General features: G+C 43.0%; 1 protein-coding gene across 1 annotated transcript in view; it reads right to left on the bottom strand.

The window, feature by feature from the left end:
* Window positions 1–1,477: 1,477 nt before the first annotated feature.
* The window catches only part of DOHH (deoxyhypusine hydroxylase), a 31,920-nt gene continuing 16,373 nt past the window's right edge, over window positions 1,478–17,024 (bottom strand). Inside the window, exons 3-4 of the mRNA XM_077273572.1 lie at window positions 8,806–9,043; window positions 1,478–2,091 (exon numbers count right to left, since the gene is read on the bottom strand). Coding sequence (XP_077129687.1) covers window positions 1,772–2,091; window positions 8,806–9,043 — 558 coding nt within the window. The 3' untranslated portion in view covers window positions 1,478–1,771. The remainder of the gene's footprint in view (window positions 2,092–8,805; window positions 9,044–17,024) is intronic.

Raw genomic sequence — 17,024 nt, 5'->3', positions numbered from 1 at the left:
AATTTATCTACAGGTGTATTAACGATTTTGACTCCATGGGTGTTTTCCAGAAACAAGCAGTGGATGTTGGCGAGAGAAAATTGAAAACTGCAGTTGTAGTAGTCAAGGCTATGGAGTCGGTATAAAACGGACAGACTCTGAAAATATATAATAAATTAGGTTTAGTAGTAAAATGCAATATGTGCTGTAAATGTCTGCTCTATTCCTGATCTAAGGATGTAGGATTTTAGTTGAGATGAATCTGAGCGGAGATGAATCTGAGGCAAAATGAAAAAAAAAAAAACAAAAAAAAAAACAAAAAACAGCAATTCAGGAATTTTTTTTAGTTTTATGCCGTTTCACGTGTGGTAAAATTGATAAGGCAGCTTTATTCTTCGGGTCAGTGGAATTGCAACAATACCACAAAGTGTGTATCGCTGGCAGCGTCACCTGGACATATGGAAAGGTCCAAGGTCGTGAAGGGGTTTAACAGCACTCCTTGTTTGCAGTGTATAAAGAATAAAACAAAAACGGCTAGTATTAGAGCTATTGCTACTGCAATACAAATCAATTAATTGTCACACAGACTCTGCAGGCCCATCACTTCCCGATCATTTGCATAACTGGATTATTACTCAGATATGGGCTACAATTAATGTGCTCTAACAATTCACCATAATGATATGTAGACCTTTTTCTATCTTTATGTGTAATGAGTTGTGCTTTGATCACTTAAGCTGTAAAATCCTAAAATGGCCACGGCTTAGCTAGATCTCATCTTTTATGGTGATTGTGAGAGTCTCCACTGCTTGGCTGCACTCAACCATGTGATAAATGCAAAACATTACGGGGAAGGCCACGCTTATTATTTATAATATTACTTAACAGGGTTAATACAAGAAAGATTATTATCGCAAGAAATCACATGAACAAAGCATTCACAATACTATTTACAGTCATATATACAGAGATACATTAGTGAATGGAAAACATGAAATATGTCTTCAATGGCAGCTCAGGATTCATGGGTCAACTTCTGTCTGGCATGGACGTGACAAGCGTTGTATAGGTGGGAACAGTCACTGAGGTACCTCTGCGACTAATCGCACGTCTTCCTGACAAAGTCTCCCTCTGGGCCGCTCTAGCGTCGGCGGGACCCCGTCTGGCCACGTGGTCTGTCTGACCCAGAGAGGCTGCTTCAATTTTCAGAAGGTGTGAAATGGCACCAGATAGAGTAACTATCAGTCCTTGCCAAACTGCAAATTGTTAAACTCCATAGGAACTTAGGAAATTCCACTCCAAGAAAAAAAAAAAAAAAAAAAAGCAAAATAATGTGCATTTTAAGCAGGCAAATAAATTTAACTATGTACTCCAGTGGCACTGAAAAGCAATCCAACCTCCCCCCCCCTCCATGGCAAGCAAATGCCAAACCTTGTGCTAGCCTTGCCCAGACACCAGAGTTCTATGGTGGTACACAAAGTATGGAATTAAATCAATAACCATTGTAAAACAGTATAGGCATTTATTTAAGTTCATTGCGTGTAAAGAATAGATCAGACAGGACAAATCAAGATGTTCCATTGCTATATATGAATATTGGATAACAATGCTTTGTCATTATGCATTAAGCACATAAATATTAGTGAAGCTTCAGTAGGATAGTGTCCCAAAGATAAAGTCCAATATTTAATTTAATAAACTAATCCTGTACTGGAAACCATAGTCCGTTTTTTTATTTTAAAGTTCAAGGCTTTTAAAAGTCGCATTCTCTATAAATATTTGGTATCCCCGATTAGGAGGCCAGCTCCTGGATTTGGCTCAGACCATTTGCATACTGGAAGTCTCCGCTGTTCTCATATTCATACATATCCAAGGCCACTTCACAGCTCTCCCTAACCACCTGTTCTAGGTCCCCCACGTGTGTTCGAAGTGCTTTTAGACAGTCTTCTTGAGCAATAGATCCTAAAGCTTCAGCACACTCATGGCGGACCATTGGATTCTCCTGTAAGCGATCCAATGCTGCTGCAAGCCCTGGAACTGCTGCTTCATGCTGCATTTGACCCAAGACATATCCAATTTCATGACGGAAAAGTGAACCGCCACACTGTAGACCTGAAAAAGAAAAATGCATTATATATATGCAGCACTGCATAGAGAATACATACCATCAAATGGAGACCTATACGCAAATTCATCCCTTGTTTGACTGAAGTGTAAGACCCAACTGCCAAACAGCTTTCGAGTTTTCCAGGAGCCTCAGGCTAAGCAGTCAATATCAGACTGGTGGGATGTGACACCAGGCCCCCTCACTAATCAGCGCTCTGTAGGTCCTGTGGCTGGGTAGCTAACAGGGGTACACAACACTGTAGTGGCAGTTTTCCCAGTACTACCACTACATATAGTGTATGGCGCTGTGGTTCCCTGGCTTTGTACACTATTTATGGCTACCACAGGCCCAACAACTGACCAGTGGGGTTACCAGCTGTCAAACTCCCACTGATCTGATATTGATGACCGATCATAAGAGTAGCTCATCAATATCTAAGTCTTGGATAATTTTAACGACATCCAGACAGGTCTGACATTTAGCAATATTAAAGCTATACAATATAAAAAATATATTTAAAAAAAATCCATCAATACATCTTTTGTCAAGGTCAGCAATACCACGGTGTATTGGCACTTGTCACCCCTTGGCACCCTTTCTCCTCTGTCATGACTTGCCTTATTATTGCTTGTTTTTATGTATGGTATTCATTGCACAGTAAAAAGTACTAGTCAACCGGATTCCCCAGATAAGTACAAATATAGTGATTTAAGACATACAGGTGCTTCTCACAAAATTAGGATATCATCAAAAAGTTACTTCAGTTCTTCAACACAAGAAGTGAAACATATATTATATAGAGTCATTACAACCAGAGTGATGTATTTCACGTGTTTATTTCTGTTTATGATTGATTATGGCTTACAGTCAATGAAAATCCAAAAGTCATTATCTCAGAAAACAATAATTAACAAAAAACACCCGCCAAGGCTTCTCAAGCGTCTAAAAAGGTCCCTTAGTCAGTTTCAATAGGCTCCACAATCATGGGGAAGACTGCTGACTTGACAGATGTCCAAAAGGCAGTCATTGACAGACTCCACAAGGAGGGTAAGTCACAAAAGGTGATTGCTAAAGAAACTGGCTGTTCACAGAGTGCAACATTCATGGAAAGTTGAGTGGAAGGAAAAAGTGTGGTAGAAAAAGGTGAACAAACAACTGGGATAACCGCAGCCTTGAAAGGTTTAACCCCTTCATGACCCAGCCTATTTTGACCTTAATCACCTGGCCGTTTTTTGCAATTCTGACCAGTGTCCCTTTATGAGGTAATACCTCAGAAACGCTTCAACGGATCCTAGAGGTTCTGAGACTGTTTTTTCGTGACATATTGGGCTTCATGTTAGTGGTATATTTAGGTCGATAATTTTTGCGTTTATTTATGAAAAAAATGCAAATTTGGCTAAAATTTTGAAAATTCAGCAATTTTCAAATTTTGAATTTTTATTCTGTTAAACAAGAGAGTTATGTGACACTTCCCACATGTCTACTTTACATCAGCACAATTTGGAAACAAATTTTTTTTTTTTGCTAGGAAGTTATAAAGGTTAAAATTTGACCAGCAATTTCTCATTTTTTACAACGAAATTTACAAAACGATTTTTTTTTTTTTTTTTAGGGACCACCTCACATTTGAAGTCAGTTTGAGGGGTCTATATGGCTGAAAATACCCAAAAGTGACACCATTCTAAAAACTGCACCCCTCAAGGTGCTCAAAACCACATTCAAGAAGTTTATTAACCCTTCAGGTGCTTCACAGCAGCAGAAACAACATGGAAGGAAAAAATGAACATTTAACTTTTTAGTCACAAAAACGATCTTTTAGCAACAATTTTTTTTATTTCCCCAAGGGCAAAAAGAGAAACTGGACCCCAAAAGTTATTGAACAATTTGTCCTGAGTACGCCGATACCCCATATCTGGGGGGGAAATCACTGTTTGGGCACACGGCAGGGCTCGGAAGGGAAGGAGCGCCATTTGACTTTTTGAATGAAAAATTAGCTCCAATCGTTAGCGGACACCATGTCGCGTTTGGAGAGCCCCTGTGTGCCTAAACATTGGAGCTCCGCCACATGTGACCCCATTTTGGAAACTAGACCCCCCCAAGGAGCTTATCTTGATGCATAGTGAGCACTTTGAGCCCCCAGGTGCTTCACAAATTGATCCGTAAATATGAAAAAGTACTTTTTTTGCACAAAAAATTTCTTTTAGCCTCAATTTGTTCATTTCCACATGGGCAACAGGATAAAATGGATCCTAAAATTTATTGGGCAATTTCTCCTGAGTACACTGATACCTCAGATGTGGGGGTAAACCACTGTTTGGGCACACGGCAGGGCTCGGAAGGGAAGGAGCGCCATTTGACTTTTTGAATGAAAAATTCGCTCCAAGATCGTTAGCGGACACCATGTCGCGTTTGGAGAGCCCCTGTGTGCCTAAACATTGGAGCTCCGCCACATGTGACCCCATTTTGGAAACTATACCTCCCATGGAACTAATCTAGATGTGCGGTGACCACTTTAAACCCCCAAGTGCTTCACAGAAGTTTATAACAGAGCTGTGAAAATAAAAAATCATTTTTCATTCCTCTAAAATTATGTTTTAGCAAGCAATTTTTTCTTTTCCCAAGGGTAACAGGAGAAATTGGACCCCAATAATTGTTGCCCAGTTTGTCCAGAGTACGCTGATACCCCATATGTGGGGGTAAACCACTGTTTGGGCGCACGTCGGGGCTCGGAAGGGAGGGAGCACCATTTGACTTTTTGAACGCAAGATTGGCTGGAATCAATGGTGGCGCCATGTTGCGTTTGGAGACCCCTGATGTGCCTAAAAAGTGGAAGCCCCTCAATTCTAACTCAAACACTCACCCCAACACACCCCTAACCCTAATCCAAACTCTAGCCATAACCCTAATGACAACCCTAACCCCAACACACCCCTAACCACAACCCTAACCCCGACACACCCATAACCCTAATCCCAACACACCCCTAACCCTAATCCAAACTCTAGCCATAACCCTAATGACAACCCTAACCCCAACACACCCCTAACCACAACCCTAACCCCGACACACCCATAACCCTAATCCCAACCCTAACCCCAACACACCCCTAACCCTAACCACTGGCCTAATCTTAACCCTATTTCCAATCCTAGCCCTATTTCCAATCCTAGCCCTAATTCCAACCCTAACTCTAATCCCAACCCTAATCCCAACCCTAACCACAACCCTAACCCCAACAGACCCCTAACCCCAACCACAGGCCTAATCTTAACCCCATTTCCAATCCTAGCCCTATTTCCAATCCTAGCCCTAATTCCAACCCTAACCCTAAAGCTATGTGCCCACGTTGCAGATTCGTGTGAGATTTTTCTGCACCATTTTTTAAAAATCCGCAGGTAAAAGGCACTGTGTTTTACCTGCGGATTTACCGCAGATTTCCCGTGTTTTTTGTGCGGATTTCAGCTGCGGATTCCTATTGAAGAACAGGTGTAAAACGCTGCGGAATTAGCACAAAGAATTGACATGCTGTGGAAAATACAACACAGCGTTTCCGCGCGGCATTTTCCGCACCATGGGCACAGCGGATTTGGTTTTCCATAGGTTTACATGGTACTGTAAACCTGATGGAAAACTGCTACGAATCCGCAGCGGCCAATCCGCCGCGGATCCGCAGCCAAATCCGCACCACATAGCCTAATTCTAACCCTAGCCCTAATTCTAACCCTGACCCAAGCCCAAGCCCTAACCCTAACCCCTAGCCCTAACCCTAGTGCAGAAAAAAAAAAATATTTTCTTTATTTTATTATTGTCCCTACCTGTGGGGGTGTTAAAGGGGGGGTTCATTTACTATTTTTTTTTATTTTGATCACTGTGATAAAACCTATCACAGTGATCAAAATGTACCTGGAACGAATCTGCCGGCTGGCAGATTTGGCGGGCGCACTGCATTTTGGAAGATGGCGGCGCCCATGGAGAAGACGGACGGACTCCGGGAGGCTCAGTAAGTATGAGGGGGGGGGGGGGTGATGGGAGTCGGAGCACGGGGGGAGTGGGCAGGAGGACGGAGGGGAGTACAGGACAGAACGGAGGACTGGGGAGGTGATCGGTGGCTGTGGGGGGTGGCACATCAGGGTTTCCAGCCATGGCCGATGATATTGCAGCATCGGCCATGGCTGGATTGTAATATTTCACCACTTTTCATAGGTGAAATATTACGAATTGCTCTGATTGGCTGTTGCACTTTCAACAGCCAATCAGAGCGATCGTAGCCACGAGGGGGTGAAGCCACCCCCCCTGGGCTGAAGTACCACTCCCCCTGTCCCTGCATATCAGGCGAAATTGGAGTTAACCCTTTCACCCGATCTGCAGGGACGCGATCCCTCCATGACGCCACATAGGCGTCACAGGTCGGGTTGGCACCGACTTTCATGACGCCTACGTGGCGTCACAGGTCGGGAAGGGGTTAAGAAAAGGCCATTCAAAAATTTGGGGGAGATTCATGAGGAGTGGACTGCTGCTGGAGTCATTGTTTCAAGAGCCACCACACACAGATGTATCCAGGACATGAATTTAAATTTAAAAAAACTGACCGTCACATCCAAACATAGACTAAAAGTGTGATCAGGTGCTGAACCTAGAGTCACCAACTCGTATACTTGTAGTCAAATAAATAAGGCAGCACACTACGGCGCTAAAACAAGTAAATATGAAACATGAAAATTGAACTGCATTACTGCACTAGAAATATGAAAAAAAAAGAGCATTTAGCGCATAAATTGGCCAATTTAGTCTAAGAGGATTCACAGGTACCCATTCAGATGAAGACGTTTATTCTCAGCGAGGAAAGTTTAAGACCTGGTACACGAGAGATGCCCTAATGTGGCTACCAGGTCTAACAAGCTTGCTAGCTCTGGTGCCCTGGATGTCATCATGATGATGTCAAGTCACCATGGCAGCGATCTGCTCCTCACCATGACGTCGTGGAGCTCTGTAAATGCTTGCTTTCTTTGCATGGCAAGCTGCCCTTTTTATTACCATTTTGGGATGGACATGATGCTTTGATTGATTCTTAATTTTTGTTTTTTTGCAGAGTTAAAGCAACATCCCCCCCCCCCAAAAAAAAAAAAAAAAAAATTTGTATTCTAGAGTTTTGATTACTTTTCTCCTCACGGCGTTTACGGATTGTGTGGATATACTTTACATGCTGCCGAGATGGCATCTTTTCAAGCACATAACCGCTGATCAGATCAGATGTGCCCGTAACAGCTGCGGGCAAAATCGCGATCCACCGGTGGCTGTTAACATGTTAAATTTAACATGCCCGTGTCGGAAGCGCGTCATAAGATGTGCCCATCATTGCCCGTCACATGATCGGGGGGCACCAATGGGTTGGCATAACAAGCCGGGATCTGCAAGAGACCCCTATGGTTGTCATTCCCGATCTATTAGAGCGGCCCCGTGGCTGCAACTCAAAGCAGATGATCAATTCTGCTATGTGTAGCACAAGCGATCAGACGATTGAGACTTTAGGTCTCCTAAGGAGACTATTAAAGCAAGCGAAAAGTGTAAAAAAAAAAAAAACAACAAAAAAAAAGCACTGGTACCACCACATTCAGAAACGTCCGATCAAAATATAAGTTAATCCGATCGGTAAACACCGCAACGAGAGAAAAACAAATTTAAAAAAAAAAGACAGAATTATGGGTTTTTTGGGGTTTCTCCAACACTGCAATAACAAGAGTTCAAAACATTGTATCTACCCCAAAATAATATTAATAAAAACGTCAGTTTGGTGCAAGAAATAAGCCCTCACCCAGCACCAAAAATTGCGATTTTATTTTATTTTTTTTTAACAAACTTTGGATTGTTTTTTATTACCACAAATAAAAAAAGAACCTATATATTTTTGGTATCTCTACAAACTCGGAATGACCTGGAGAATTAATGGCAGGTCAGTTTTAGCATTTAGTAAACATGGCAAATAATAAAAAAAATAATCAATCCAAAAAACAATTGTGGAATTGAACTTTTTTTTCTTTTTTTTGCAATTTCATGGCACTTGGATTTTTTCCCCGCTTTCCAGTACATTATATGGTAAAATCAATGGTGCCATTCAAAAGTACAACTCGTTCTGCAAAAAACAAGTTCTCACATGGCCATAGTTACGGAAAAATAATTAAAAAAAAGTTATGGCTCAGAGAGCAAAAAACAAAAGCATAAAAACAGGGAATAGCCAGGGTCAAAGAGATTAATACACTCGACTTTTACAAAAGCGGTCATACTAATTTTTTAATGTGATGTAAGAGGAGTCAGATTAATTTTTAAAAACTTAAATGGATAATACAGGAGCACAGTTCTGGCAGGTATGGTGGCCTTCAGTAAATCCCCAACTCTCATAGCAACTCGCACTGTGACTGCAGGGTGCGATATTATCGTGTGAACACTTAGCCCCCGGTTCGTGAGCTTTAAATGCTGCTGTCAGATATTCACCATTGCATTTTAAAGGTTAACAGGAGATTAGCTTCACTCGTTGCTCTGAAAGGCATGCATGTAAACTTGTTTTCCGAGCTTGCATTGAAGATAGAGACCAAACATATGATGGAATACTACATCAAATGTCGGAAAGGGGTTTGCTCCCCCTTTTATGCATGTTAAAAATGGAAGTAAATATAGAAAAAAATAAAAAAAAAAAAAGAAGTTTTTTTTCTGAAATGGCTTACCATCTATCAATGCCAGAACTGCATCCTTTCCTCCAATATTTCGTAGAGCAAACATGGCCCGATAACGCTCAAATAGCTGTAAGTTGTCATCTAGCAAGATGGCCCGCAGTTTAGGTACATCTCTTTCCTCAGCAGGAGGAGCAGGGTCCACTGACAGAAAAGGATTATCATCAGGAGCATCCGGGTTACTCTGAAGCCATTCTATCCTTTGAATGGCAAGCTGGCACGTCTCAGCAACCTAAAGGGGAGAAAAAATAATATCAATAAATTACTGTGCTTCTTTCAGATGCCAACTTCTTCTTCAACATAGCACACGTCAGTAGTATGTCGCGGGCTCAGGAGATACCTGTAACACATAGCTGGCATTTGCCCATAACAGCAATGAACAGAGATCGCCATGATTCCTGCCATCTCCTATTAATATGCCCCTGTCAATCACTGACAGTGGTGTTTAGCATTTAAACAGCGCAATCGCTGTCAAATGTGCACACTGGCATCCAATGGGGGACCAATAGGTTACACTGGCAGCCGGGAACACCAGATGGCCCCCGTTGTTACCATCTTGCTTTTTTTTTTTTCTTCTTAAGATCAGCTATAGATTGAGAATCAAATGAAATCACACTTAATACTACAATACCTCTGTATCTACTATAAGCGATAAAACGTCCCACGGGCAACTTAAAAAAAGTTTTCCAGTTTTAATCCCTTCACCCCGAGGCCTGTTTTCAACTTCCTGACGAGGCCATTTTTTTTGCAATTCTGACCACTGTCACTTTATGAGGTAATAACTCTGGAACGCTTCAACGGATCCCGGTGATTCTGAGACTGTTTTCTCGTGACATTGTGCTTTATGATACTGGTAAAATTTCTTCGATATGACTTACCGTATTTCACGGACTATAAATTTGGGGTGCAAATTGCAGAAAAAAAGATTTTTTATAAGATGGGGGTCCGTCTTATTGTCCGAATTTACAGTATCTTACCTGAAGGCTGGCGGTGGCAGAGCAGGGTCACAGGAGGCATGGTGTCGGCAGAGGTGGGGTGATGCGGTACGGCGTGCACCTGAGCAGGGTCCCTTCCTGCTTAGGTGGGCGACGCCACGGCCTGGTGTCCATGGGAGGGTTGCAGCACTGGTTGCTGGGATGAGGAGGTGCTGGGATGAGGAGGTGCTGGGATGAGGAGGTGCTGGGATGAGGAGGTGCTGGGATCAGGAGGTGCTGGGATCAGGAGGTGCTGGGATCAGGAGGTGCTGGGATCAGGAGGTGCTGGGATCAGGAGGTGCTGGGATCAGGAGGTGCTGGGATCAGGAGGTGCTGGGATCAGGAGGTGCTGGGATCAGGAGGTGCTGGGATCAGGAGGTGCTGGGATCAGGAGGCGCAGTGACAGGTATGGTGTGAGAGGGTCCCTTTCACCGGTGAGGTGATGCAGCAGCCCGGTAAGGAGCAGAGCCGGGTGAATGCTGTTGTTATCGGTGGTGGCGGCCATCTTCCGGGGGCCGCGCGAGCGCAGATGAAGCGCTCTGCTTTCCGGGGCTTCAGGAAAATGGCAGCGGGAGGCCGCGCGTGCGCAGATGGAGATCGCACGGCCATTTTCCTGAAGCTAAGAACTTCAGAAAAATGGCCGTGCGATCCCCATCTGCGCACGCGCGGCATCCCGCGGCCATTTTCCTGAAGCCCCGGGAAGCAGAGCGCTTCATCTGCGCACGCGCGGCCCCCGGAAGATGGCCGCCACCACCGATGACAACAGGATTCACCCGGCTCTGCTCCTTACCGGGCTGCTGCATCACCTCACCGGGGAAAGGGACCCCGCTCACTGCGCCTCCTCATCTCCGCACGTCTGCCGCCGCACCTCTGCCGCCACGGGTAAGCCTGCATTTCGACTATTAGACGCACCCCCCATTTCCCCCCCTTTTTTGGGGGGGAAAAAGTGCGTCTTGTAGTCCGAAAAATACGGTAAGTTTATTTGTGAAAAAAACCTGGAAATTTGGCGAAAATTTAGCAATTTTTGAAATTTGAATTTTTATGCCCTTAAATCAGAGAGGTATGTCACAAAAAATTAGTTCATAAATAACATTTCCCACATGTCTACTTTACATCAGCACAATTTTGGAACCAAATATTTTTTTGTTAGGAAGTTATAAGGGTTAAAAGTTGACCAGCGATTTTTCATTTTTTCAATAAAATTTACGAAACCATCGTTTTTAATTTTTTAGGGACCAGCTCACATTTGAAGTCACTGTGGGGGGTCTATATGACAGAAAATTCCCAAAAGTGACACCACTCCAAAAACTACACCCCTCAAGGTATTCAAAACCACATTCAAGGAGTTTATTAACCATTCAGGTGCTTCACAGGAGCTGAAGCAACGTGGAAAGAAAAAATGAACATTTAACTTTTTAGTCAACAATGATCTGCAACAATTTGATTATTTTCACAAGGGTAAAAATGGTCCACTAAAGTTGTTGTGCAATTTCTCCTGAGTACGCAGATACCGCATATGTGGGGGAAAATCAATGTTTGGGCGCACTGCAGGGCTCAGAAGGGAAGGAGCTCCTTTTGACTTTTTGAACGCAAAATTGGCTGGAATTGAGAGCGGATGCCATGTCGCGTTTGAAGAGCCCCTGATGTGCCTAAACACTGGAAATCCCCCACAAGTGTCCCCATTTTGGAAACTAGACCCTTTAAGGAACTTATGTAGCTGTGTAGCTCCATGAACCTCCAAGTGCCTTACCGAAAATTATAACGTTGAGTTGTGAAAAAAAAACAAAAAAACAAAAACATTTTTCCACAAAAATGATCTTTTGGCCCCAATTTTTTTTATATTCACAAAGGTAACAGGAGAAAATAGACCACTAAAGTTGTTGCTCATTTTCTCCAGAGTACGCCGATAACCCATATGCGGGGGAAAACCACTGTTTGTGCGCACGGCAGGGCTCAGAATGGAAGGAGTGATGTTTTGGAATGCAAACTTTGATGGAATGGTCTGCGGGCGTCATGTTGCATTTACAGAGCCCCTGATGTGCCTAAACAGTGGAAATCTCCCACAAGTGACCCCATTTTGGAAACTACTACAAATTAGAACAAAACAGAGAAAAAAAAAAAGTAGAGAAAAAATGTAGAAGAAAAAAAAAAAATCAGATGTAATTAAAAAGTTTGTATAAAAATATAGACGTTCTCTACACTAATGCCCTACCTATAAATTTAGCTGACGCAATTTTTTTTTTTTTTACAAGAGAAAAACGGATGTCGCCTACAATGTGACGTACGCTCCCCTAATGCACTTTTTATGCAAGAAAAAAAAAGGTACCCCCTTACCTATCAAACTACTCTGTACTTTTTTTTTTTTTTTCTCTAAAAGAAGATCGGTCGTCACTAACGATGTGACACCGGCTACACTACCTTGCTACGTCTAAAACTACACTGTACTGACTACGATTATTGTTTTTTTTCTAAAAAAAAAATACCCAAAATAATCGGATGTTGCTTAGGCCGGTTTCACAAGTCAGTGGCTCCGGTACGTGAGGTGACAGTTTCCTCACGTACCGGAGCCACTGACACGTAGACCCATAAAAATCAATGCATCTGTGCAGATGTCATTGATTTTTTGCGGACCGTGTCTCCGTGTGCCAAACACGGAGACATGTCAGTGTTCGTGGGAGCGCACGTATTACACGGACCCATTAAAGTCAATGGTCCGTGTAAAACATGTACCTCACACGGACGTTCTCCGTGTGGCATGCAGGAGACAGCGCTCCAGTAAGCGCTGTCCCCCCCACATGGTGCTGAAGCCGCGATTCATATCTTCTGTGCAGCAAGATCTATCTGTCCGCTGCCCTCCCACCCCCTGTGAGCCCCCCCGCTGTTCTGAAAATACTCCCTATGGGAGGTGGAGCCGCATATTCATGACTGTAATCGGCGGCCCCACGTGACCGCATACAGTAGAAGGTGCGCGGCCAGGACAGGAAGCAGCGACAGCCAACGAGGGAGGCGGGTGAGTATTTTCAGAACATTACTGTAATAATGAGCGGTACCATGTGACCGCTCACTACAGGAAGAAGCTGCCGCGCCCGGAGACCGTGGGACATGCAGGGACTGCGTCAGGAGCGCTGGGAGCAGGTGAGTATTTTATATTCACCTTCCCTCGTTCCACCGACGCTCTGTCGTCCGCGTCCTCTGCACTGACTGTTCAGGTCAGAGGGCGTGATGACGTATTAGTGTGCGCGCCGCCCTCTGCCTGAACAGTCAGTGCGGAGAGACGGGACACTGAGAAGCAGCGACGAGAGGGGAGTATGTCTTTTTTTTTTTTTAGTGCAGCAGCATTACATGTGGCACACTGTTATATGGAGCATCTATGGGGCCATAAAGAACTGTATGGAGCATTATATGGAGCGTCTATAGGGACATAAAGAACTGCATGGAGCATTATATGGGGCATCTATGGGGCCATAAAGAACTGCATGGAGCATCTATGAGGCCATAAAGAACTACATGGAGCATTATATGGGGCATCTATGGAGCCATAATGAACTGCATGGAGCATCTATGGGGCCATAAAGAACTGCATGGAGCATTATATGGGGCCATAAAGAACTGCATGGAGCATTATATGGGGCATCTATGGGGCCATAAAGAACTGCATGGAGCATTATATGGGGCCATAAAGAACTGCATGGAGCATTATATGGGGCATCTATGGGGCCATAAAGAACTGCATGGAGCATTATATGGGGCCATAAAGAACTGCATGGAGCATTATATGGGGCCATAAAGAACTGCATGGAGCATTATATGGGGCATCTATGGGGCCATAAAGAACTGCATGGAGCATTATATGGGGCATCTATGGGGCCATAAAGAACCGCATGGAGCATCTATGAGGCCATAAAGAACTACATGGAGCATTATATGGGGCATCTATGGAGCCATAATGAACTGCATGGAGCATCTATGGGGCCATAAAGAACTGCATGGAGCATTATATGGGGCATCTATGGGGCCATAAAGAACTGCATGGAGCATTATATGGGGCCATAAAGAACTGCATGGAGCAATATATGGGGCATCTATGGGGCCATAAAGAACTGCATGGAGCATTATATGGGGCATCTATGGGGCCATAAAGAACTGCATGGAGCATTATATGGGGCATCTATGGGGCCATAAAGAACTGCATGGAGCATTATATGGGGCATCTATGGGGCCATAAAGAACTGCATGGAGCATCTATGAGGCCATAAAGAACTACATGGAGCATTATATGGGGCATCTATGGAGCCATAATGAACTGCATGGAGCATCTATGGGGCCATAAAGAACTGCATGGAGCATTATATGGGGCATCTATGGGGCCATAAAGAACTGCATGGTGCATCATATGGGGCATCTATGGGACCATAAAGAACTGCATGGAGCATTATATGGGGCATATTTGTATATGGAGCATCTTATGGGGCCATAAAGAACTGTATGGAGCATTATATAGGGCTCCTGATTCAATATGGATATTCAAAAACACTTAACCTACTGATGTCTCAATTAATTTTACTTTTATTGGTATCTATTTTTATTTTTGACATTTACCGGTAGCTGCTGCATTCCCCACCCTAGGCTCATACTCGAGTCAATAAGCTTTCCCAGTTTGTTGCAAAATTAGTAAGGGGGGGGGGGGGGGGGGGATGGGGTCGGCTTATGCTCGAGTATATACGGTAATCAGGTGAGGTGAACTGGTGATCACCCCACCCACTGTGACTGCTGTGATTGGTGCTACAGCACGCGCTTTTTTTTTTTTTTTTTTTTTTTTTTTTTACAACTTTATTACTAACTTTGCTGTGATTGGCTGGTGAGAGCCGACGCGGGGGGGGGGGGGGGGGGCACGTGGCTGTCAGGAGCAGCAGCTGTCCTCACGGGATCACCGCGCGATGCGGAGCGGTGACCGGAAATAGAAGCGCCATACTAGCATTGCGGTGAGCATGTCGGGAAGGGGTTAAAATAGCAAAATAAAGACAAAACATATGTTGTATCAAATTAAATTAAAACATATGTTAAACACCAAAAAAAAAAAAACAAACGAAAAAAGTCACTGCAGTTTTTTCCAAAAATGCAGTAATGTATATGATTTTACACCATTTTAGGTCACATGTATCGCAAAATGGTGTAATTGTAAACTACCGCTCAGCATAAAGAAAACAAGCCCCCACAAAGCTGCATTGAAAGTAAAATATAAGTTATGGGACAGGTTAATGTCGGCATGGTATTTTTTTCCTTTTTGATATTTCAGTAATGGAAAAAAAAAAAACACCTAAGAGTTTGGTATTGCGTAATTGTACTGACCTGGATATTCATGCTGCCAGATCATTTTTGCTGCATACTTAACGCTATAGAAACACAACGCAGAATACCGCGGCAGAATTGCAGTTTTTCATCATTTCAAACACTTGACATTTTTCAGTACATGGTATGGTAAAATTAACAGCCTTATTGAAAACAACTAGTACTGCAAGAAACAAGCGCAAAAATGAAGAATTGTACGGTCCTAGAAGGGTTGACACGAACCTTCAGTTTTATACAAAAAAAAAATAAAATATGAAAAAAAACCAACCCAAAAAACAGGACTCTGCAGTGTAATTATTTTTCAAAATTGCGGTATTAGTTATTTTTGAAGATAAGAAGTACAGACCGCCCAAAGTCTGTACTGCAGACTACATTAAACTGCCTGTCGGAGAGGGAGTGAACGCCATAAATCTTAGGACGCTTACTTCCACACCGATGAGGGTAGCCTAGCAGCAGGAAAAGGACAATGATTAGTTTAGTGTAGCCCGCAGCACAGATTTTAGACAATATGTACTGCGGGTTATAAGCAAAAAAAGATGGCCACCAGTGATTTACCGGTCAGGTGATTTGATAGACCAATTGCAGCATGTAGACAAGGTGATTTTTCAATCAGAACAGAGTGGGAGGAATGGGAACCTCTGTCAGGAGAATCAAGCTGCCCTTGCCACAGGCTGTAATAATACTGGCAGGTCATATTTTACTCTAAGACACTGTATAGTTTAAAAGGAAACAGTTTTTTAAAAAAGCAGGGCATGGAGATTGGGACGTACCAGTCAAAGAATCTGGTTAGGTGAACTCAATTCCACCCAGGGTGGATAAAAATCAATGTTTTTTAAAAAAAATCAAAAAAATCGGATTTTTTTGATTTAAATCAGATTTTTTTGATTTAAATCGGATTTTTTTCAATAAACTGCTTTTTGAGGAAAATATTTTACCATCCAAAGGTTCTTCCATCATGAGATAAAGCTGAGTTGTTTAACTCAGTAGAATAAAGGCTGTATATGTGTAACATTCACAATGCCATGCTCTTCGAGAGGTTTCTGTAGGATGCTGACTATCCAACAAGTTTGGGCATGTCAACTGAATGGAAAAAGAAACTAAACCAAAAGTGAAACCAAGCTAGAAGTGTGGAATTAAAGGGGCAGTATGAACAAAATGTGGAGGTTATTAATAGTTTATACAATTAAGACATGCTGCTTTTAAACACCTACCTATTGCCATATAGTAAAACAAAAAAGATTTTTACTTACTTTGGGGTCCCCCCCTCACCCTGGCGTTAGATCGTTGCCCCTAGTTTCGTCCGTGTAACTATGGGCGCACATGCGCACTGCTCTCACTTCTCATTTTAATCGTGATTTATATTAAAAAAAACCTTTTGATTTAAATCAGTGATTTAAATCATGATTAAAATCATGATTTAAATCGATCCGATTTAAATAGAAAAAAAATCTTTTGATTTAAATCGTGATTTAAATCATGATTTAAATCGGCGTGATTTAAATCAATCCACCCTGATTCCACCCCCCTAACCAATGAGAAAACATATGTAGCCAAAGTGGTCTTTAAGTATTCGGAACCACCTTATAAAAGATGTCCGGTCATAGCATATTGCTGACCTATCCATACTGTAGGTCATCAATATGACATCAGTTGAAGTCCGACACTGCTCACAAATTAGGTACCGTATTATACTTGTATATAAGCTGAGTTTTTCAGCACTTTTTTGTGCTGAAAAAGCCCCCCCTCGGCTTATACACAAGTCATTGTCCCCGTTAATGACGGGGGAGAGGGAGCAGCGGGTCACAGGAGGCAGGAGCCGGCGGCTGCGGCTAAAGACTGTGCCCTCTGCTAGAGAGAAATGACTATTCACTGCACTGGCAATGAATACTC

The sequence above is a fragment of the Ranitomeya variabilis genome, chromosome 1 (assembly GCF_051348905.1).
Source record: "Ranitomeya variabilis isolate aRanVar5 chromosome 1, aRanVar5.hap1, whole genome shotgun sequence".
NCBI classification, from domain to species: Eukaryota; Metazoa; Chordata; class Amphibia; order Anura; family Dendrobatidae; genus Ranitomeya; species Ranitomeya variabilis.
The sequence above is the reverse complement of the archived record's forward strand: the minus strand, read 5'-3'. Positions and strand labels throughout refer to the sequence as shown.